Source organism: Neolamprologus multifasciatus, chromosome 13 (assembly GCF_963576455.1).
Source record: "Neolamprologus multifasciatus chromosome 13, fNeoMul1.2, whole genome shotgun sequence".
NCBI classification, from domain to species: domain Eukaryota; kingdom Metazoa; phylum Chordata; class Actinopteri; order Cichliformes; family Cichlidae; genus Neolamprologus; species Neolamprologus multifasciatus.
In genome coordinates this window covers 24,727,764-24,751,600 of record NC_140451.1, presented here as the reverse complement: position 1 = coordinate 24,751,600, position 23,837 = coordinate 24,727,764, and the positions used below count along the sequence as shown (strand labels likewise).

Sequence of the window (23,837 nt, the reverse complement as noted above, 5' to 3'; positions counted from 1 at the left end):
CAACATGAATTACCTATTAAACTTCCAGAAATAAATATTTAATTACAAAAAACTGAAACTTTTAACTAACTAATTATTCATGTAGATAGTTTTACCTATTTTAGCATCAAGAGGGCACAACATATAAACTCCATTTACATAAAAAACATATTGCAGTCATTTCAAATATACCTTTGGTCTGATGACTGCTCTAATGGCCCCGCATAGCCCCTGCTGAGCAGATAATGACTAACCCATGGCCCTTTAACAGGAACATTAGTATTTGGCCAACCCTGCCACTTTGATTATGGTGCCAACATTTATCCTGGCTGTAGCAATAGCTTCAGTAGCAGATAAAAATAGTGAACTCTCTCACTCTTGCACTTAGAAGGAAAAAAAAAACATAAACATTAGCATAACAGGACAATCAGGAGTTGGCAGAGGGAAAGATGAGAATAGAACATGTTCAAATATAAGATTGATATCTAGTGGAAAGAAGTATCAAATGAAGGAAACTCAGAGGGGAGTATGTTACACCCCAAAACAGATGTGTAATTTCTCTTTCTGTGAGAGGTTAAATGGCATATCTTTTAAAAAAAAAAAAAAAAAAAATCTGACACACCCTTGATGTTCCATAACAAGGGAGAGGCAGATGATTGTATATATAAAATGCTCCATGCTTGTTTTTGGGTATTTTGTCTGGTATACTGTGCTGTCTCTCCCAATTTGTAACCACAGACTTCGCTATTCACCTCTCTTGTTTTTTCCTCTGACACCACACGCCAGCATGAGCATTACCAGGCAAGGCTATGTCACTCTCATAACCCTTTTAACGTTTCTACTCTGGCAGATTACAAAACTGAGATTCACTTCTATTTTTAGCAACAGGCTCCCAATTACAAAACTTTTAACAACATCTTAAATACAACTGAATACAATCAGATACAATCAGTTCAAGACTGGCTTGTTTTCTGTCACACATAACACTCCTGGGCCACTGAAGTAAAATGAACTCACTTCCTAAACTTCCTACTATACACAATGGCCGTGGGCAGGCTGAGTAAGAGTCTCCAAAAATGTCCCCAACTTGAAACAAGAATTGAAAATATTACTGAAGGATATACTATATGCACACAAATTACTCTTTGAACAGCAGATTGAGTTAAGATGCTGAGAAAGAATATCAGGGTGAAAAAGCAGGATTTCAATGAGTATGGTAATTTGCAGCAGTGCACATTAAATGTGAGTTGATCAAACAGCACTGATAGTCGAATTACTGCAAGAAGCTTCTAGATTTTCTTTCTAAAGAAAAATAAAACTCAAAAAAGCTATGTTTTAAGTGTAATAGACAAGTCTGTAGTCAGGCTCGGCTGTAGTTTAGATTCAGTCAGTTTGCTGCTTCCTCTCCGAAAGTGCAGCAACCGTCCTGTGACACTGACACAGTTTTTAAAAATGCAACCGCCAGTGGAGCCAACAACCCTGCTGGCAGCCACATTTGTGGGGAGAACACAGGAAGAAGGCGGAAAAAGGGGAGAAAAGGGAAAAGGAACAAAACTGGATTGGATGGTATTATCTGCACATTCTTTTGGCTCGAACCCAAGAAATTTGAATTCTTACAGCTGAGGGAGGAGACTAGCAAGACACACTGATGTGAAACACATAGCTGTCAAAGAACATCTAATCGGGTTATAAACTCAGACCAGAGCTGCAAGTGACTTTCACCAGCACCTTTGAGTCTACTGGATGAAATTAAAGGGCAAAATATAGCTGATTACATAAAATAAAACAGCTTCTAATGCTGTGAATATAAATATTAATTTTAAATGTTTTGAACAGTTGTGAGGCTTTGATTGATATGCATCTGCCTCTGGCATTTGTGCTAAATTGGTAACAGTAATTAAACAATAATTACAATATTTGTGCATTGATTTCTAGCATCAAGTACCATTTGCTTATGAACAGCCTGTCAAGAGTTATCAAATTACCATATGGCATTTAAACTAAAGCATTTGCTGCTATTTTCAAAAGTTTTACAGCTAATGTGATGATGACAGCAAAAAAAATCAAACTCAACACAAAGAGAGCGGATGCATGCAGGCCAGCTACATCTGCCCCACGAAAACAAAGCCTCCACACAGAAGAAGGGGGGGGGGGGGGGGGTCCGTTATCGGAAAACACTCGGCAGTTGTCTTACTTAGAGCAAAACCTGCCCATAAAATCTACCTCTTAGACAATACAGACTAAAAGAAGACCCGAGGAGTAGCATGTTTCCACTAAGATAAACAAAGCGTTCAGTGTGACCGACCTTCATTGATGTGCATCTTGTCTCGATTAGCCTCTGTCTGGCTACAAAAGGATGCAACTACTGGATAAAATCAGGTCAGTAGTAAACAATAGTATTGATCTGGAGTGAAGCAGTATGTGGTCGGTGTTTTTACAAGGGCAGCAAAGTGGCTATAGTCTGTGCGGCTTACAAAGGTGGAGCAGGGTAGGCTTGTCATGCCGCTGCTGACAATAGTAGCCATCCCGTTAGCCAAGAGGGAGTCAGACCAGTCTGTATAGTCGTTACAAGAGCCGGAGTGTTTTTTGTTTCCTAAATTTTACTCAGATTTAATACAGATTTAATGGTTTGAAAATTTGGGAGAATTTTCTATGAGCTCACTGAAAGAGGAAACTGACATCAGTGGACTGCAGAAGGAAAGCAAAAGCGACTCTTTATATTTTTTGTCTGCCGCAAACTTCACGTGAGTAACGGTCAACCACCTAGCTAAAACCATACTACGGAATGTCCACTGTATACTGTTCGCTAAGAAAAAAAATCAAGTACACTCCACACTTACCCTTTCCTTAAAGATGTTTTTTGCTCTGTGACTCCGTGTGGAGCCCAGCCCTGTCGTTGCTGCAGTTCAGTCTGGCTCTATGCGGTGGCCTTCTCTTCCTCCGTTGCTCAGCAATAAGCTACTGACTCCCTGCAAAACAGCGGCGAGCGGACCAGCATCCTGAAAGAGGCGTCGAAGTGGCAAATAGGCCAATCGCTGCCTCCGGTCAGACGTTTCAAAATAAATGTCAAAGAGACAACAGGATACTCAGATTTGCGAGTTGAGGCGTCGATCATAATTTAAGTGGTGTTTTAAGTTTTATTCATACCGCTGTCACAGTATGGAAATCTGCTTCCGCTAAAAGGAAGTTGAGGTAGTTTTTAAATTTTTTTATTGCTATTCTTAGTCATCATTTCAGGGTGTTTTTTTCCCCTCAAAATTAACTGGAAATTTTACGTTATTTTCTCGATTTATGTCATTTTGGAGTTATTTTCTCTGACTTTTTTCAGATAAAAACCTGACATTTTGATATATGGATGGCAAATAATGTTGGGTTTTTTAGTGGTGGAAACGGGCTTCCATAGTAGATAGCAATTTTTCAGTTTTGTTTTTTGTGATGTGATGTGATTGTGATGTTTTTAGTTTGCAAAAAGAATAGGTTGAATAGAATGTACAGAATGTATGGTAATAAAAAAATGGTAAATGATAAAGTTCATGAAACATCCTTCTTCTTAGAGAAATTAGGATTAAAAGACAGCATTCATTCAACATTCAGACAGCAGTTCACCCCGAGTGATTGTGTCACTGCCAAACAAGCCCGTCAAGTATGGCCTAAAGATCTTCTAGGTTTGTGATACATGCATCCCCTATGCAATCTGAAATGGTTAACATAGGGAAACGAAAATGGAAAGAAAGGATAGAAGTTGATAAGAATCTGGGTGAAACCATTGTCAAGCAGTTGTGTAGTAGATTCAGAAAGACAAGAAGCAACATTGGCACAGATAATTTTTTTCCTCCAGTGTACTCTTTCACCGTGCCTCCTGGAGACACTTTTGTGGGGACTCTACATACATCCTTTATCTGATGAAGGCTTCTGAGTCCAGGGAGGCTTACAGCACAGAGTTTGCATTCAGTGGCAGCTTTACCATAGTCAGCTATGTCAGCAGAAAGAAATGGCTGTTGTACTCCTGAGCACGATGCATCACAACAAAATGGGGAATGAAAATACCAGAAAGGGGAAAAAACACTAATTAATCACATTTTATAACTAGACCAAAGGAGGTGTAGATACTATGGACAAGATGGTTGGCACCGACACCTGCAAGTGTAAAACATAGAGATGGCCCACAGTGCTGTGTTACAACTTCACATTGCCACCCTGAATACCTACACCTTTTTCACAGGTCAGCACCCTGAATTCAACAATGGTATTATCAGTGCTTGACAGATCTTCCTCATTGAGCTCTCAAAGCAGCTTGAGACAACACATATGAAAAAATGAGTTAAGGTTGCCCCCCAACTGCAAGGTGAGTGACTTTCACAGTTTAAACGCTGTCTCCCCAGAAAGCATTTAAATTACTTTTTTAAAATTTATTTGTGTATTTGATACTATAATAAACTTAATATTCAGAACTACACGCACAACTATAATCTCATGATCACCTGAGTTAAACCAGAGATTCAACCAAAGCCTTTCTCTTATGAGTTTCAACTAAAAAGTTCAACATGTTGTTCTAACTTATAAAGCCAAATTGTGTGCATTGTGTCCCTATCGATCCTTTTATATTTTGGGATATATGAAACCATTCTTTGACAAAATATGCATGTAATAACTTGTGTGTATTTTGAATAATTTATTATATGGGCAAAGTTAAAAAAATAATAAAGAAAAAGAAACTTGTATTTACAGTAATACCATATTTATGGAATTACTGTACCCTTGACCCAATGCTACTAAAAGCATTATAGAGATAAAGACTGATATCATAGATTAAATTATTAAAAAATATAAGTAAGAAAGACATGACGAGTCTTTTTAAAGCCATAAACCACTATAGCACTTTCCCAATAAAATTCCAAGCTCTTGCATCCTTCTATGAATGAATGCATTTCAGGCACATGCCTGTATGTTAACACGTTTTCCACTTATAGATAGGTCAGCTGCTGGTGCAATTGCAGACTAGTTCGTGATTCAAGGACTACAGTGTAAAATAAAACGTTACAGCCTATGAATACACACAGATATGGATTATTGTAGGACAGTCGCTCAGACTAACAATGCTCTCCAGATGGTAAAGTAGCTGACTGTGTACTGAGTGACTCAGAGGATTACACCGCATGTGAACCTCGTCTAAAATTCAAAATCCTGCGTTTTATTTTTAAAAGCGGATGTAATTTCCTGTATTAGTGGAATTTCTCTGCCCAGCTTGACGGAGTTCATCCTCGGGAGCGCCTGTGTCCACAACTGCAACCGTGGATGCTTCCAACTCAACCAGAAGCGATGTCAACCAGAACCGGGTGGGCGGGTTTCCTGGACTCGCACTGGTTACGTTCCGGGGTCTTTTGTTACAGTACCACCACCTGGACTGTGCAGAGGTCATGCTGATAATGAAGGCTGTACCTGCTGCATGATATCCAGGAACCAAACTACTAGAGATTATCAAACGAATTAGGGATGTAGCACCACAAGAAAAACATCCACCGCTTTTAAAAAATATGAAATTAAGGAGGTCGATTAAATGGCAGTAACATATAAAAGATTCATATTTGTTTTGCTTTAAAAATGTGAGCTCAAAATGGAAATGCTCATTGCATAAACGTGAGAATTATACTTCTAAATTAGCATTACAGCCTCTTAGTTAATTACATGTTTGTATGTATTATATTATAATATTTAAAATACATTTTCAGATGAATTAAAAATAAAATATAACAATAATATATGTAATAAAATGTATGTTATCTGATACTGTCTATGATTTTATACCGTCTAAAAATTCAAACTCGAAAACGGTTCAGCCCTGTTTTGTCTGACACACTGACGCAATGACGCCCCCTCCCTGTTGGCGTAAAGGCACTCGTTTTTATGTATGGCAGTGCCGCCGGGAAAAGCGGAATGTTTTTTTCATGTTTATTTTTGAACTGTACCCTTTTATGTATTATTGTTAAAATATTATTTTTTCTTTATTTAATGGTTGTTATTTAATGATTTCGATTGCATAGGATATTTGTAAGTTAGAGTTTAATTTTGTTTTAATTTTAAGGTTTGATCTAGCGTGACATGGTGACTACAACATTTTATTAAGTCGTAGCTTTATGTATTGGTTACATTATATACCCTAATTCTTATTTATTTGATATGATATTAAATGTGCTGAGAGAACAACACACTTTTAAGCTTTTTAATGGGTTTACTTTATGTTAACACGACGGGAGATTTCGTTTACGGGGGGTACGATAACAGAAATCGAACCGCCCCCGGCCGTTTGAAGCAGGAGCAGTAATACGCTGCTAGTGCAGCTGCTCTTAGCGAATGGACATGCAACATGGACGATCCGCGGGACGTTCAAACTTCCAAGAAAAATGGGCGCTCCAGGTCATTGTTTTTGGCCGGCTCCGCGGTGGATATGGAGATTAAACGAAAGAAAATACGACAGAGTACTTTATTCCTACAAACAGAGGTATGGGCGGTACGACAGTGATTGTTTCATATGATTTACCCAATGGAGTGGGTGCAAAGTGCACGTCAAACACGCGAATGCTGATCTTTTTAATTCACATGGCTTTAATAACATAGTTTCATGCGCTGCTACTTGACTTGCTAACGCCCTTCTCAAGCTGGATTTCAACCCTCCAGGGCAAAGTTAGTTCGGGGCAGTGCCCCTTTGTCAATATTCACTTCCCTGAAACCATATCCGTGTACGCTGCATCATCATTGTATGTTTGCTTCCTTCTGCTCCAACTAATCTCCCTGCAGGCAAAGAACATGCAGCCGTGCCCTAGTCTTCTGAAAGACACTCTCCAGATAGTAGAGGATATGAATTTGTTGTACATACGACAGATTTCTAAGAAGCTACAGGTGCATATTGTTGATTGTGATATGGAGAATGATGATCTTTGTGTTATATTAGATGTGATTATAACAGACATCATCAAACTTCATTTAGTTAGAATGTGTCTGCTGCATGCCTACCAGTTTTCACTTGTTTTGTGCTTTTCGAAATGCCAATCGTACATTTCCAAACTCCATCTTTGCCATTAAAACTGCTACCCGAGACAACTTATTAATCTCATTCAGCTGGCATTACCATCTAACCCCTTCATGCATGCATCATTACGTCACCGAAAGGTTGGTCTTGAGTTTGTGATTTCAAGCTTAACAAGTAATTTGAAACATCACCAGTGTATCATCTTAACTGTGATGGTAGTTACTAGTGGGGCTAATGTGTCAAATGATTGCAAGTCCACCAAAGGGTCCAAAAATTGTAGGGAAATCAGTTTTTCACAAAAAATGCTTAATATTGAGATTCCAGCATTCCTACAAAGGAATGTAAATGTATGAAAAGTTAAAAGTATTTCTAAATGTTGATTAATTATTTGAGGTCTGAATCAGTTTTTATTGTAATACATGAGCAGATTTTTCCTAGATCTTTCATCTGACATATGCTCTCATTAAAACAATAAATAAAAAGACTAAAACTAAATAAACAATAAACACTAAACAGAAATCTGCATCAGCATCTGGACGTAGCATTAAAAAATAACAAAAAAATCAGTAATTAAAAATAAGAAATTAGAAAATACCGTGAAATATTGACTGGTATGGCCCACTTCTGATCAGATGTGTCCGTGTCCCATGAGGTGAAGTGAGTTTGGACACCCTTGGGCAAGAAGATTTCCCAACCGCCATGCTGTTTAAGATCTGTCTTTTGTATTAAACCCAGAAAATGTTAGTTCTGTTGGTGCCAGAGTGACCTTGGATTTTGTTTAACAACTGCTTTACTTTGAAAATACCATATAAGGTAAAAACATGAAAAAAATGTAGGTCTGCTGTGTCTTAAGGCAATAAAAACAATAAAATAAAACTTTTCAATGAAACAAAATACAAGTTATCATATACACAAACAGATGTGCGCACACAAAGAGTTGTTAAGTTTAAGCCTATGAGAATAAAGGTTTTAAGTTTGTTTTTTAATGTAGACCAAGTTCCAATTGTCCTCAGGTCAGCTGGCTGCTTGTTCCAAACATCATCACCACAGTAACTGAAAGCACCCTCCAGCACGCTTCTGTCCAATTCTGGGAACAGTTAAAAGATCTGCACCTGATGACCTGAAAGGTCTAATTGGGCTATAAACTCTGAGGAAGTCAGAGGGGGTAAACCACTGAGTGCTTTATAAGCTGCACAATGTGAAGTGGACTAAAAGACTGAAAGAAAGTTCTGGTAATCTAAAGAGCAATTTCCTATGAAAAAAGTTTGCATAACTAATGAAAACCTTTCCTGTGATGCCGCTCATGTCCAAGCTTTTGTTGTCTGATGCACTAACACAATAGAAAACGTCATAGAAAAGTTGCCAGTCTGTTCTTTTTTGACACTTGTTCATTCTTGTCTGTCTGTCCACAAAGACAACTAACATACAGGAGAAACTTGACTTTGAGATGCGAATGCGAGAGGGGGCCTACAAGCTGCTGCTCGCTTGCAGTAAGAGAGAACAGGTACTAAATGCTTCCAAGAACATGTTTACCTGCAATGCCCGGATAAAGGCATATCTCTCTCAGCTGCAGAAGCAAAAAGAGGAAGAGGACATGATGGGGGGAGTCGGCAGGTAGGGAGATTGATGCTTATGGCTCAGTCTTGTTCAGTTTGAGTCTACATTACTGGTGTGTGTGTGTGTGGGTGAAACAATTGTCCTGTCACCAATGAAAGAACTGAGCGGGTTTTGGACAGAGGTTTTTAAAATGTATTTTTAAAATAACAAAATCCAGGAAGTCTTGTTAGATGTGTCGAAAATCTTAATCATGCCGTGATTCCATCCTTTTTTGTAAATGTATATACAGTTTTGTTAAATTAAATACATTACACACATTTTGATCTATTGTAATGGTAAATTCCAAATTTTATTCCAGACCTTCAGATCTAATTTCAGGTGCCCGTTTGCCCTGTAATGGAGCAATTGCTTTGTCAGGTAAGATTGCTCATCTTTTATTCAGAATAAATCAGCACCGCACATCTATAACTATGCAACGATTACATTTAGTTGCAACATTTTGCTCCCTGAGTTAATTTTTAAGAGCCTTTCTTTTTAATGAACTTTCTGCAAACGTAGGGCTGCGCATACCTTTGATGTGGAGGGACTCAGACCACTTTAACAACAGAGGGAGTAAGTTTGCTCTTTGTTATCTTTCATGCCTCATGTTCAGCTTTGCCTCCTGTAATTTTGTAAATACTGACTGTACTAATGCATTCTGTACATCCATGACATTTGTTAGGTTCTCGCAGGGTGGCTGTGTTCTGTCTGATGCAGATTGGCTCAGAAGTGTTTGACACTGAAATGGTGGTGGTGGATAGATCAGTCACTGACATCTGCTTTGAGGGAATTACCATCTTGTAAGTGTTTTTGTGCTTATGTAATATACAAAGTAGTACTCTCTGAACTGCTGCACTCCACCCTTTAAGTGGATGTATGTCTATTTTATAGATTTATATATAAGGGAAATTTAAAAGTATTTAATGAAATTTCGATCTAGTATATGTATAATGTATATTGTGTCGCTTCAGCCCTGGTTTGTTAATATGTTTTAATGGTTATGCTCTTATTAAAATCCCTACCCTTAGTAAAGAAGCAGTTCCTCAGTTTGAGCTGAAGGTGGAGTTGTGGAGCTGTGCCCTAGAGGAGGAGCTCACACTGGTAAACACGCCAAAGAAACTGGCTAAGAAGCTCCGCAACTCCTTTGGAAAGAGCTCTGGGAGGAAGTTCTGCTCTCTGCTGGACACTCCAGACCCTGACACCTTCCTACAGCACAACCCAATACCATCGTATGTATTGTGCTGTCATTAAATACTTTATAGGCTCTTGGCTCAAGATTTTTTACAATAACTCTACAATGACTTGTTAGTGGAACCAGGACTCTTGGGCCAGAGCTTGTTAGGGTTTTGAAAACAAACCCATTTCTCGTGTTTAGCTTTTAGGTAATCATGATTTATTTTTTGGTCATAATAAAAATAAGAATTTTATTAAAATGAGTGAAAAAGCATTTAGATTATTAATTTGGACTTCTCAGCTCAAAGTATCTCAAGTATCACCTGTTCACTGGGATATAATTTACAAAAATATAGGTTATGTGTACATTTTACAAGTTGAATTGTCTTCATTATCTTTACTGTTATTGTTAAATTTAAACTTGGCAATATCTCCCCTGAAAAGTTAGCGTGCTCTACTTAAAGACTACTAAAATGTTCATATGTGTCTTGTACTTGTAACAGTGGAGCCAAATACAGCTTGTTGGCCTACACAACGCTGTGTCTGCCCGAGGCTGAAGGCAGCTTTCAGTCTCACTCCCTTATTGTCCTCCAAGATGGTAAGAAGCAAAACACACCATTTTATATCTGGGGATATGAAATGCTTATGCTTTTTAACTCCTGATTTCATTCTGGAATAGTAATGATAGATATTTTTTAACATCCCTTAAATCTAAACCTCCATTTAAACAAAAGGAAGAGTGATGAAATGGAAAGTTAGGGCTTGGGCAGGTTTCTGCCCCTCCTGCATTGCTGCCCCGCCTTGATCCTGGTTGTCTTTCTGTTAAAAAGAAGTTCTTCCTCCTCACTATGTGCCATGTGCTTGCTCATAGGGGATCATCTAATCACTGGGATTCTCTGTATATATTTTAGGAATTTTACCTTACCATACAAAGACTTGATTACTATTGCTGTGAGCTTGTACTATATAAAACTGTATTAAAATTGAAGTGCATATCTCGCTATAATTTCAAGCTTTTGGTACAAGTTTGCACAGTTTACATTATGGGGTTTTTACCCTTCATTTATAAAAGGCTGATGTTGCATGGACGCCCAAGTTTGTGGGTGCAATAATCTGAGAACGAGGCGATGTAAGAGTTTGACCTCAAGGTTGAGGTCAGAGGCCAAGTTTTCTGAAGCTCTTATGAGCACAATAAATCGAGAACGTTGTCACCGAGGAGTTTCAAAATTATACCGTAGCTGCATCTGCTAGGAGGCTGAGGGGAAACACTGGGGCTTTTGTTACAGGAGAATGTATGAGTTGTAATAACATATGTTCTTTTTAGAACTGAATTATTTTTAAATTAACTTTACTTTTTCCATATAGTACAAGGTAACTTATTACAGTTTTCTGGTTGCTTTTCATCGTCCTTACAGCTGAGTGGTCCTCTTGGCTTCCACTTTATGGTAACCTCTGCTGCCGGTTAGTGGCTCAGCCTGCCTGTATGACACAGACCATGATGGCCGGTTACCTGAGCCAGAAGGTGTGTTCACTGTTATTTTGTAATGATAGCAATAAGCTCCATCATTGATTCTCTAGTGTCTTAGTATTTATTTGTATTCTGCTGATTTACAGCAAAGTGTGGAAGGCATGAGCCGCTGCTGCAGTCTTTACTGCGTGCTGAGTGCCGGCTTTTTGTCTTGTTTCTTCACTCCAGAAGAAATTGATGCTAAAATACAACCCATTCTCAAAGTACCCATTAATAAGGTAAGGGACACTAAGAAAAGTCTTGAATTACTTGATAAACATTAATGTTAGCAATTTCTTGTTCTGTTGCATCCATTTATAACACAAGACTGGAAAAAATAAACTTTTCTAAAACTCTATATAAGATAAGGCTTTGTGGTTACCCCTGTTAAACTTCATTATCTGTTTCAATTGTGCTGTCTGGAAAGAGAAGTTAAACATCAGATTCATTGTTATTGATTTAAATCTCGATTCACCTTTTCCCTAACATTTGCAGAGTAACCAAAATACAAGATACCAAATTACTCACCGCGATACGGCTTGGAGCTTTGGCATTTTGCTGTGGAATTAATTTTCTTCTGCAATATCAGCGATGTAATTTTTAATGCACTAACTCGCACAGAGGTGTGATTTGTATTCTGTTAGTGATTTTCAGCTTGTAATAGGTTACTTTTGCTTTTTTTGTGCAGGACACCCGGATCCGAGTGTTGGAGAAGGAATCAGCAGGCCACAAATCTAGGAGCCTGTCCATCATTAACCCTTCACCAGAGGGATCGCAGTCCATCGTCTTCACCACAGACACCAGGGAAGCGCTGGAGGACTGGGTGGAAGCCCTCCACCAGCACCATTATGATCAGAGTGAGTGTTATGTGACCATGCACCACAAGCATTTGTATATGAAAATGCATGTTTATGTAAAGGGTTTCTTGTATGTTTGCCATTATAAAAGAGAAACTGGGGTGTGTGGACTAGTCTGCGCAGGAAAAGTGGTTGCACATACACTTAGCTAAATTTTTAAGAACAGATGGTATAGGTCTTATTATCTCATGCCTATCCTTGTTTATGACCAGGCCAGTGGGTGCACTGCTGTGACCAGCTAATGAAGATCGAAGTCGCATCTCCACGGAAACCATCACTTTTTCTCTCTAAGCAAGCAGACTCTGTTTACAACGACCTGAGTGAGTAGAGTAATTGGAAAGAGTCACTGAAGTGAGTTAGACGGAGGTTAATATTTTGCCGACTGTTTGATGATGAGGATTTAACAGGATTTATATTTACACATATTCATTTTAAGAAGGTGTAATGCGAGTGCTCACAGCAAATAAGACACTCACTGAAAAAGAATACACATAATACATTAATTTTCAGTGGTGATGCATGTTAATAAGATGCTTTTTCAAGCAAAATATAATGCTGCAATCTGAGCCTTTGTGATGCTTTATTGTATTTTAATAGTACATCAGGGAAAACACTTTATTTTGGTGTTTATTTATTTCCCTTACAGGTATAAATTCACCAGGCAAGTTTGAGAGCATCACTGATATTATCCACAATAAAATTGAGGAGACAGATGGGCACTTCCTTATTGGCCATGAAGAGGAGAAAGAGGCACCTAACTGGTCCAGTCTGTTTGATGGTTCCCATTCAGTGGTAGTGCAGAAGGGTATTCTGTCCCAGAGCAAAACCTCCACCCCTTGTTCGAGCCCCAATCCCAGCAACAGCAGCTGTACTACCAACAGCAGCAAGAAGCGACGTGCTCCACCTCCTCCCCCTGACAGAGAGCCTTATGTTGCTCCCACCTGCCCAGCCAGACCTCCTCTCCCTGCCTCTCTTCATCAGCACCCTCCTCCCTCATACCAGGAGAAAGAGAATTCTAGCACTTCACGTCCAATCACAAGGTCCAAAACAGGCAGACCATCTCTGGATGCCAAGTTTTCTGCCATCATCCAGCAGCTCCAGCGGAATAATGCTGGAGGAGCCACCGCCTCAAGTCGAAAAAATGCTCCTCTGGGCGTGCTCAATGTACACCCACAAGGTCAGCCCCAGCCCCCCCTCCAACAGCTGGACTACCAAAACCACCACACCCAAACCCCTGAGGCCACAGCTGATCATGGCTTTGTGAGAGCCACTGATGGTCCTGGTCCTGTTCCCGCACCACGGAGCAAACTGAGGAAGTCTTTCAGAGAGAGGATGAACCTTAAAGCGTTGTAAGCCCAACCTTAGATCAGATCTACAGTGAGGTAACCTTACTACTAATACAGATACCTGTCACACTTTATCAACTGAGCTGGGTAACGCTGCTAAAATCAAATATAGCACTATAGAACTAACTGAGGAGTGATGATAACTCGTCATGATCGGTGATGATATTTGGGCTTGACTGTTGGTGTGGTCCTTAATAGAATACTTCATCATTTGGGAAATGTGATTTGCTGACAGTTTGGTGGGAAAAATTCAATACTACTCTCATATATACAGGAAGGAGCTTGAGCCAGGACATTTAGTTTAGATTAGGAAGGTTATAAAGCTGAAAATGCAAAGACGATTTTTCTCGATAGGTAATAAATGTGTTTACCTGCACATTTCTCTCAATCAAATATTTTAAATAAAACAATAAGGTTAAAAGGAGAGTAATGTCAGAAACAGTGACTCACTGGAATGGGCATGACACAGCTCAGAGAAGTTACGCCAGCGCAAAATGAGTGTTAGTTAATATTTTAACTTTAGATGTGAGTGTAGGTAGTTTTTACCTTTGGACAGTCTTCAGCCGAGCTCCAGCTTCATACTGACTGCACAAATTTTACTCAACAATGAAACACATAAGCATAGTTCCAAAAATGCGTAACGGTTGTTTGCCATAAAGGGTGGGTAGGTGATGACGCCACGTTTGAGTTTACACCTTAGTTTGCAATATCAGGACTATGTCTATAAATTTCCTGCTCCTCTTTCTCTTTCTAAACCTTCCATGTGCAGCTAACCCACAGATGAAATTAAAAGCTGAATGCTGGCTTATACACCACTACCACCATCATCAATCGCACTAAAATGGAAAGGCTTATTTCTTTGCTCTGCCACTGGAACATGGATTGAAGAAAGAGCTTTTGAAAAGGCGCCCAAATTGGAATTGATCCATTGGCCGACCGAGGACGAGTCATTCCTTTTGGAACTATTGACTTATTCTACTTACTGTGATGACTTTATGACCACTATAGCTGAATTTAAGGAACAGAATTTTAAGAGCAATTGCAGGCACTAATGTGACATTCCCCCGAGGTCTTAATAATAGTGTGACCTTGGTTTTCAGTGGCTACACAGTATGTCCAACATAATTTAACACTACAGCCAATGTATGCTATAAACATTATTGAATGAATGAGTCTTTTGAGTAGCTGAAATAATGAATGCCCTTGTGTGTGTGTTTTGAACATATCCAGTACTGCCAGCCACTAAATATCTCAGCCACTTAGTGATATTGTGTTGAAGAATGGTCGTCATAATTACACACAGTGTGCAAAACATTAGACTTTACTCCCTTCACAATCTAGTTGAAGCATTATAGTGAAAGCTGCAGTCCCTGTTTTCTTAAATCTCACCCTCCATACTCTGTTTAATTTAGAGGGGAAGATGTAGATTTAGGAGGAGGTGGATTACAGACGGGTTTAGTTTAAGCCTTGAAAGGGAAAAAGGGAGAGAAGAGTACAGAAAGCGCTGCAGCTTGATTTTTAGCAGTGTGTCAAATGCTTTTTGTTTGATGTGTATTACTGATGCATTAGTCACTTTGATCTTGTACTGTATACACTTGGAAACATAAGAGAGGGTTTGAGGCTAGAACAGCACACCATCAGTTTTCGCTGGTGAGAACAGTGGTTAATTCTCAGACCCCGTGATTATCAAAATAATTACATTGCACATCCTACATTCCCCCCCCCCCCCCCCCCCCCAAATCAACATCTTGGCCATTTTCAGGTACACTAGGTATGCTTGAGAAATGCATAGAAGTACCACTAGCGGGTACTCTGAAAGCTGTGTTATTTTGGACAACTGACTGTGTAGCCCTGGCGAAACTAATTGCATGAAAAGATATCATCTTATAACGGAGCCAAATTTGCTCTCATTTTATGAATTTATAATCAGTTTATATAAATAAAAACAGCATCGTGAATTTGTAGTTTTGTTTTTTTTTACTGTTTTTGATCAAAATATTTTGTAGTTTTTTTACATTAGTATTGTCCTCTGATCTCAATGTTTGTTGTTTAGCATGTTAATTATTTAGACATTTAGTGGCACTTAATTTTATGTATTGCAACATAGCTATTCATTAATCATGTCCCACTGCAGTGTAATTTGCGTATAGTGCAATGTTTAAAAAAAATATTGTAGTTAATGTTTCTCAAAAGGTGCAATTTTCTTCTCACTCTGTTGTCTTGGAAGCTCACCGTGTTTTTTATGATTGCTGATCTGCAATAAAACGGCCTACATTCCACCCTGGTGAGGCTGCTTTATTTTTGCTGAGCTTGGAAGTATTACTGAATATTTTTCATGTTAAAGGTTTACCAGGGGGTGGCAATAAAAGTCAAAGCATAGCTTTTATTGCAACCTAGTACACATCCCATAGAGATACATGCACTGGCACATTTCTCTACTGCAGCAAATACTGAAGAGGCTTCTCTGGCATTGAGCCCAGAGGTAGCCTGTTGTGAAGATTAAGGCGGATGGAATCTCATAGCCAGATAATGGTATTACAATAATAAAACCCCATTCACACTGCATTTACTGAGGGGGGGAAAAAAGCATTGCTTTGATGTTAGCACACTGACATTAAATACCAGTTTATCCAACCCTTGCTATTTATCTGCAGTTCAGTTAAAGAACACAACTGAAGAAACATATAGATAGTAAAATACTTTAATTAAATATACAGGAGGTCATATAATACAAAATGTGTATTTTTTTGTCTTGCCTGCCAGCTGGGTGATTGGTAAACAGATGGCTGCTGTATCAAAAACACTTTCAGGATGCACATTAATGGAAACGACATGGAAAAGAAAGTGAAACGACAACAAATAAACAATATCCTAATTCTTAAATTGTAGTGTTTGAATTTAACGTGATCACGGTGACCTTGAAACAGAGCAAACAAGGACACGGCTAGATTGTGTAACCAACTTTTATACTGTTTTTATACTATATACAGATTATAACAGTTTATATGATAACAACCACGCAGTACTATCTACAGTGCTATTTACACAAAATAAGACGAAAAGGAGGGGTTGCCATGAATTGATCCCGTATGAATGTTCTGTACAGGAGCCAGCACTAATGCCAGTTTTACCTACACACAGCAATGTACAGTACTTAATCAGAAATGAATGTCTTTATCTAAGTATTCGGTAAAACTTTACAGACGTTTTACAGATTTTTTTTTCTTCTTTTGAAACACCAGACATGTTCACTGCGTATTTCGACTATCCTGCATTGCAATTATATAGTGGTTGTAAAAGCCGGCACAGGTGTTGTCTTTCCACCTCAGGCTATGGAGCATGGTAGGCATATTTTATGGAGTCTGGTACCTTTTCATCACTGCTAGAAAACACATAGAGCACACACGCCCTGCGGGTGACAGACACCAGACCTGTGTCAGGATCGGTAAATCTTGCAGGTTCTTGTATAATCGACTGGCTGACAGAGTTAAGCTAGGTCAACAGATTTACTTAAGTTAAAGCATAAGTGTTTAAAATTTAAACTTCTTAAAGTGCCCCTATGTGTTTCACCTTATTTATTTATCTGTTATATAGCTTTTCTTTTGTATATTTAAAATTATTCTCTCACACAGAAAACACTGCTGCTGAACTGCCTTGCCAGTCCAGGCTTTACTTACTTGTCTACATTATAATGTAACACTGTGACATATTGCCTTCTTAGCAGCTAGTTTGGTGCGCACTCAGACAAAGAATAATGAGCAGTGGCATGAATTAAATCCAGAGTCAACCAGCTGCAACTTCTTTAAAATGCTGCATATCTCAGTTACATCTAAAGAACTGAATACCAGTAGATTCATCTTTTATTTGTTAGTTTTTTAAGTATTTTTGGGGGGATGGACTTTTTTGTCTTCGGAGTTGAACCCAGGGCCACTGTGGAATATGGCCGCTTGTGAGCTAAACCAGAACCCAAATTACTTTTATTTTTGACAGCTATATCGTAGAATAATTGGGAAATTCTTGTGTTTACTGTTGGTACAGAGCACGGGTAGTGTGGCTAACATTATCATCCTTTGCTTCTGTCTGTACTCTGCAATTACACATACTGTATTTTTACAGCAAAATTCCCAATAAAGCTGCTTACATTTACATATTTTTCTATTTCTGCTGTCAGACAAGAGAAAGAGCACAAACCCACTGAGACTAATTTAAAATAGCTGTAACTTTCAAGCTATTAAACCATTGCTTAGAACTGCTAGAAATATAACAGTGACATTGTCTAACAATATCACCGTTTATATAAGTAGGGGGACCATTTCAGAGGTTGGGAAGAGTATAGATAAAAGGTTTTCATCAATAAAGTGTGTAAACTTGCTCAAATAGGACCCCAAAATATGTTATGAACCTGTAAATGAGCACAATAGGGGCACTTTATAATTTAAGCACAGATACTAACCATTAGGTTTACAGCATAACTGTTTACATTTTTAAAAACGTCCCATTCTGTGCCTCACACATTAAGTCTGGTGTCTGATAGCCAAGTGTGCCATATTGTTTTTGCATGGGTGTCTGTGCGCTTCGTTTCAGACAAGAGTGACAGTAATATTGACATTCCTACCCTGCTACAGAAGATAAACCTTAACAACTGTAGTGCTAACTCTAATCCAACACTGCGAAAGGCACAGATATTTGCAAAGCAGTAATATCCTAAGTGACAACATTCCTATCAAATCATACAGGGAGTCTTTTCAGCGTACTGAAGAAAAGAATATGTTCACCAACAAAAAAGCTTTTCAAGTCAAGAACAAAAAGATGAAATGCTGATTTTTTTTTGTGGTGAGCATTCCACAGCAGACAGCTGCTTCATTATGCTGGTCCTGCAGACAAAAACAAGCCGCTAGAGTCTACTCATCACAAAAGGTTTAGGGGGTCATATCACTTTTAGTTTAGAAAGTAAAAAAAAAATGAAATGACTTTTTAATCAATGCTTAACAAAAAAAGTAATTTGTCAACAGACTGAACATGAAAACTGCTTATTTTGTATTTGAACTGAAATACATGATTATTAATAAAAGAAAAAACCTGAACTGAGGAACAAGTGAGTCTACAGTACATCTGTCATACACAGCACCTCTAAACGTTTTGTTATGATTAAACTATTCGTGTTATGCAGCACCACAGTGAGTGTTAATGTCTATTCTAAAGAGTCCATGTGGATTTACTGTGGCACAAACAGGCGACAGAGCTCAGCGTGGAGACATGTAAACAGATACAACACCACTGGCTGCCTAAAGAGTAATTATGCGCTAAACAGCTGCTGAACATGGTTTGCAATTGTGAACGCACCTCTAGTTATATAAAGAATTTGATTTACGTTGTCATGTTACTTGTAGTGTTCTTAAGCAACAAAGTTTAGCCCTCAGATGTAGTAAACAAATGGCTTTTCTCTGTTGCCCTCAACATTTCACACATCCAGAGCAACAACCTGACTCATGGTTACTGAGAGCGGCAAACTGATTTGTGAGCACATACACATGAGCATTGTGCAAATAAGAATACGACAACAACAACAAAAAAGATACAGTAAGTGGTGATACAAATAAAGAACAGTGCAAAGTATATAAACAAAGGCATAAACAATTTTTTAAAAAAAATAAAGAAAATGGAATTTTCAGTCCACCTGACTGATGCATTTATCAATCAGTTATCAGCCAAAGTTATATAATCAGTGTTTTGTTTTGACTGAGCCACAATCCCCGAGATAGAGAAACAAAGACAAAGAAAAGCTGAGACAGTTTCTGAGGATGAAGAAAGAGATTGGGAAATAAATGTCTCCTCTTTCTCACAGTCTGGTGCTGGGGTGTACCGAGGACAGCTGAGGTGGTGGGAGGGTTGAGAGAGGGTATAGATGGTGCAACAGGTCCCCATACAATGCTGCCCCACCAGGGTGCCTGTAGAAATGGTGTGGACTAGGGCTAGAGGCCAGCAGCTGCCTGTGGAGCATCATGGAGTGGAATAAAGGGGGCACAAGAGGAGATACTGCTGACTGGCTTTTTAGATACTGGAGACCCGGATGCTGCTGGAGCCCGTCCTGGGCCCCTGGTGAAACCAGGCTGCCTGGCGGGTATATGCCAGCATAGAGGGGTGCGGCATGAGGTGGGGGAAAAGTGGTTGTAGGGTGTCCCTCAGGAAGATGGTTGTTGAGGTGAACAGCATGGGCCGGCTCAGCTGGTTTCAGCTCTTCTGGATCGCTACGTCGGATTGTGCCAGCAGGGTGGATTGGTGTAACCACACGAACTTTCCTTTCAGGGACATCTTCGCTCTCGGGCTCTGCTAGACTTCTTTTACTGGGTCGATTGGGGCTGGTGAGGGAGGATTCACCTGAAGCTTTGGGGCTGGGAAACGACTGTGATGCCTCTGCTGGGTTCTGCTTGGGGGGAGAGATTGTCATAGGAGGAACTCTGCATGCTTTAGGGTGAGAATCCAAACCCTGGTGCATGATGGAATATGAGAGACTACAGAAGGGAGGCTTAGAGAAAGAGGAAACCCTCTGACAGCGTTGTTTAGAAACTGTGAAGTCTCTTGGCTCATCTTCGGCCTCTCTGCTCTCGCCGTGTGTTTGAGTCCTGTCACTGAAGTGAGATCTGTAGGCCAAGCCCTCTTGCTCCAGGGTGCCACAAACAAAACCCTGGCTGCCTTCACGGTCCCTCGTGTAGTGCTCTCGCCGCTCTGCACTAACAAAGCCAGGAATTCTCTCTTGACTCAGACAGTTCTCAGTTTGCCTATACAGATTGTGGAGGTGAGGGGAAGAGTAGCAGTCACTTGCGTAATTCCGGGGCTGAGAAGCCGGGCCCTGGAGTAGCTTCTCCCCACAGTTTTCCAAGGCATCCTGAGCTCGGGGGAGATAGGGCTGCCATGGTGCGCTTACTTGAGGCTGGGGATGATGGCTCGTCCGGCAATTGTAATTCTCTGAAAGCTCCCCAGCAGTGCTCCTCTCTGATGGGCCACCTGTGGCTTGTTGGTGAGGCTTGCTGCTCTGGGCATGCTGGATGACTGATGGCCTGAATATAGGAGCTACCTCTGGGATGCCGTGCCTTTGTCCTAGTCCCTCCACTTCACTCTTTCTCTTCTCCTTTTCCCCTTCAGACACTGATATGACAGGAACTGAGGATGTAGCTGTGGGAGGTGGAGGCTGAAGAGAAAGAGGTGTAAAGGAGAAAGGGTTGGACTCACACACTTGAGAGAGGAGCTTCTTTTTGGCCAAAGGAGACATGACCCCCTGGCTTGCTTTGCAGTAGGCAGCCGTCTGTCCGGAGCCCTGGGTAGACTCCTTCTTAATAACCCCATAGTCTTCTTTCTCTGGGAAGGAATCTGTGCTTAAGTCTATACACTGTTTGTCTGCCTGTTTACACATCGGCAACACCTTCCCCACTCTCCCACCATGACCTTCAATGGGGTCTTTGACCCTGGAGAAGGGCTCAGGCAAGGCTACATGTCCAGCAGGTTTGTCTATATCCCATCGATGAGACAGGTAAGGGTTTTTAGGAATGAAATGACCTTCAGTTTGCTGTTCACAGGTGAGTTTTGACTGCAGGGCCTCACTGATTTGCCTCCATTCTGGCTGGGAACCAGAACCAGTAAGAAGGGGTAGACCAGCATGTGGGCCTCTGCAGTCTGGCTCTTTGGGGCAGAATGAAAATGGCTGCTCCACCGCCAGGGACTCCTCTTTCTTCAGGGTAAGGTGTAACTCTTCCTCCTCTATTACAATTGGTTCATCTTGCAGAGGTACCTCCTGTTTTATGGCTGAGGGAGGGTCATGATTCTCTTCTTTCACCGTATCATCCTGCAATTTGGAAAAATGATAGTTATTTCAGTTTTTCAAAGCAGAAAAGAAACTCATACTTTCTTATTTGGCAAATTCAACACAGGGGATGAGGGACTGATGAGAAAGCATAGCAACATAAAAATTGAATTGAATTGAGAGTGAGATGGAATCCTGATGAGCCAGCAGCTGGATAGGTTTGCTACTAACCTGTGACTGTTCTTGGCCTGTCAGTGTATCCCCTCTATCCTTTTTACTCCCCAGCTTGGGATTGCTCAGGCTTTTTAATTTCTTGGCCCCTAGTCCTTTGGCTTTGGCTCCTGACGCCTTCTCCTGGCTGCTCTCCTGCTTCCTGGGTTTGGCCAAGGGGAGGGGTTTGTCCGGCTCTCCTTTAATATGCCTCTCGTAAGGGAGGAGGAGCCTGAGGAAGAATGTGGGCAAAGCAGATATGATCAAGTTATGTCCTGTCAACTTTGCAAGGCTTGGTTACTGATATATTGTGGATCATTGCACATAAACAAAAAGCTTTTTTTCCTGCTAAACAGGAAAAAGATGGAAGCTTTTTTATTTTCTTCTTTTTTTTTAAAAGCAAAACACCTCGGTTGTTTAGCGTAAAATACAATACACCACATTGTTTGGCAACTGAGCTGCAGCTTTGCTCCTGGCATGCAGTGTATCAAATAGCTTGCTTTAAAACCTCCTTGTTTTAATACCTGGCAAGCATTAACGATCCTATTGTAATTAAACTAGGTTAGGGGAAATCCAGGCTCAGATGGGTGCCAGAACATGTGTGTGTGTGTGTGTGTGTGAGAGAGAAAGAGAGACAGAGGGAATGCGAATAACCAGTTATCTCCTGCTGAGACAGATCACATTTGGTATTACTTTAACCTTGACAGAAAATAATATGTGTGTGTCTGTGTATGTGTGTGTGTGTGTGTGAGGGGATTCTAAAGTTAATGTAGTTTGGAATGAAAAAAAAGGGAAAATATCTTGGAGAAATGACATCAAATTCTTTAACCTCACTGCACATAATCTCTAATTTAATATACTAATGTTATTAATGATAGAAGCCCTTAAATCGGTTATAATAATGAAATATTTTAGCTGGTATAAGCATACTTTAGCTGTTACATGTTATGAAATCCTGAATAGCTGCGTATGCTTCAACTTAATTAAGTCCATACTAAGTAACAAGGAAAAATCTGTAGAATAAACATTAGACTATTTTTGACTTCTGGTAATCCTCCTCTGAATACGTCGCAAGTCACTTTTCCATATCTGATGTCATAACTAATGGGAACATTAAGATCTGGATAACATAACAACACCCATGTGTAAAATAATAGCATGAAGAAACCAGTGAGGGAAACTTTTAGGCTTTTATTGCTAGGAAAAGAAAATGGAAATTGGCACTAGACCAGAAATAAGAAACGCTGTGGAACAGGAAACCAAGACAACTGAAAAACTACGACACTAAGAACTTCAATAAGTTCTTCTGAAAATCTTTCCAGCTCCTCTGTCAGTTTCTTTAAAACAATAAAAATCCATGAAAGCCAGACAGAAACATGACTTTCTAAGTCATGAGAAGAAAAAAAAAGGTCTTCTCGTGTAACGACAAGAGACGGTTGCACTATTCCTTTTAAGGGACATGGCGGTAAAACAAACAATGAATCAAGAGCTGTTTCGCCTCCTCTTCAAAAGGAAGAAAAAAAAGCCTCAGAGAGTTCAAGAGGCTCTGTGGGATTTTTTGTTATTTTTCCTCTGAACAAAAGTGCTGGCAGGGAAAGCGGTGAAACTACATTTCATACAGCTGGTCTGGCACCAGGCCCCAGGCCAAGAAAGGAAATGTACTATTAAATGTGACTTATTGGAGAGATGGAGAGCAAAGAGGTTGTGAAAGAGAAGAGAGGAGGGAAAGGGCCAAAAGGAAAAAGAAACAGAAGGAGAGAAAGAGCGGCATAATGACATGTTAATGAACAGGAAAAATGATTTTGAATAAAGGAATGAAAAATCCTAGAAAACATAACTTTAAAGTAGAAGCTGTGGATTTTTCCCTGTTAAACATGGAAGTGCTTCTCAGTCTTTCTATAATTAGGCCTTATTGCACAAAAAAGGAAGGTGAAGTAAATCTTCCACTGTTATAAACAAAAGGTCTTGAAAATTGTTATTGACATACCGACATGTAAAAATATCTAGAGGCTATTAGAGATCAAAGGGCTAGAAAAGTGACATGTTTGCTGCATATACAAGGGTCTACTGTTGACTATCAGCAGGATCTGTGGGAAAGAGATGGCTGCCTGGGCCTGGGTCAACTTTATGGAATGTCAATAAGGGCTAGGGGGATGGTGGTGTTGCTGGTTAATGTAAGAGCTGAACCAGGGAAATTACTGGAGCTGAAAATAGTTACAAATGGAAAGCTTAAGATGTTATGTTGGTCTGGGAAACCAAAAAAAAAAAAAAAAAAATCAGCCTCAGGAAGTTCCATTCATTGTTAGAAAGACTTGTTTTGTAACACTTAACTACTGACCAAAAA

At 39.7% G+C, this 23,837-nt stretch overlaps 3 protein-coding genes across 7 annotated transcripts in view; 1 reads left to right on the top strand and 2 right to left on the bottom strand.

The window, feature by feature from the left end:
• Positions 1-2,998, bottom strand: part of cep170aa (centrosomal protein 170Aa) — a 42,307-nt gene extending 39,309 nt beyond the window's left edge. Inside the window, 1 exon segment of the mRNA XM_085183577.1 lies at positions 2,820-2,998. The gene's annotated coding sequence lies outside the window, so the exon portion shown is untranslated.
• On the top strand, positions 1-17,463 carry rtkn2 (rhotekin 2). 5 transcript variants are annotated; one of them, XM_085183582.1, is made up of 14 exons: positions 5,732-6,478; positions 6,775-6,876; positions 8,421-8,620; positions 8,922-8,980; positions 9,122-9,175; positions 9,285-9,402; positions 9,631-9,831; positions 10,279-10,373; positions 11,191-11,297; positions 11,390-11,521; positions 11,971-12,139; positions 12,352-12,459; positions 12,786-13,521; positions 14,255-17,463. In XM_085183582.1, exons 1-13 carry the CDS (start codon positions 6,344-6,346, stop codon positions 13,490-13,492), a joined length of 2,187 nt encoding a protein of 728 aa, XP_085039708.1. In that variant the 5' UTR covers positions 5,732-6,343; the 3' UTR covers positions 13,493-13,521; positions 14,255-17,463. The 5 variants fall into 5 exon arrangements, with proteins under 5 accessions (XP_085039710.1, XP_085039708.1, XP_085039707.1 ...); XM_085183581.1 differs by having other exon boundaries at positions 12,786-17,463; XM_085183584.1 differs by lacking the exons at positions 5,732-6,478; positions 6,775-6,876 and adding an exon at positions 1-2,358 and having other exon boundaries at positions 12,786-17,463.
• arid5b (AT-rich interaction domain 5B) overlaps positions 16,171-23,837 on the bottom strand; it is a 75,014-nt gene continuing 67,347 nt past the window's right edge. The window contains exons 9-10 of the mRNA XM_085183580.1: positions 21,515-21,725; positions 16,171-21,325 (exon numbers count right to left, since the gene is read on the bottom strand). Coding sequence (XP_085039706.1) covers positions 19,325-21,325; positions 21,515-21,725 — 2,212 coding nt within the window. The 3' untranslated portion in view covers positions 16,171-19,324. The remainder of the gene's footprint in view (positions 21,326-21,514; positions 21,726-23,837) is intronic.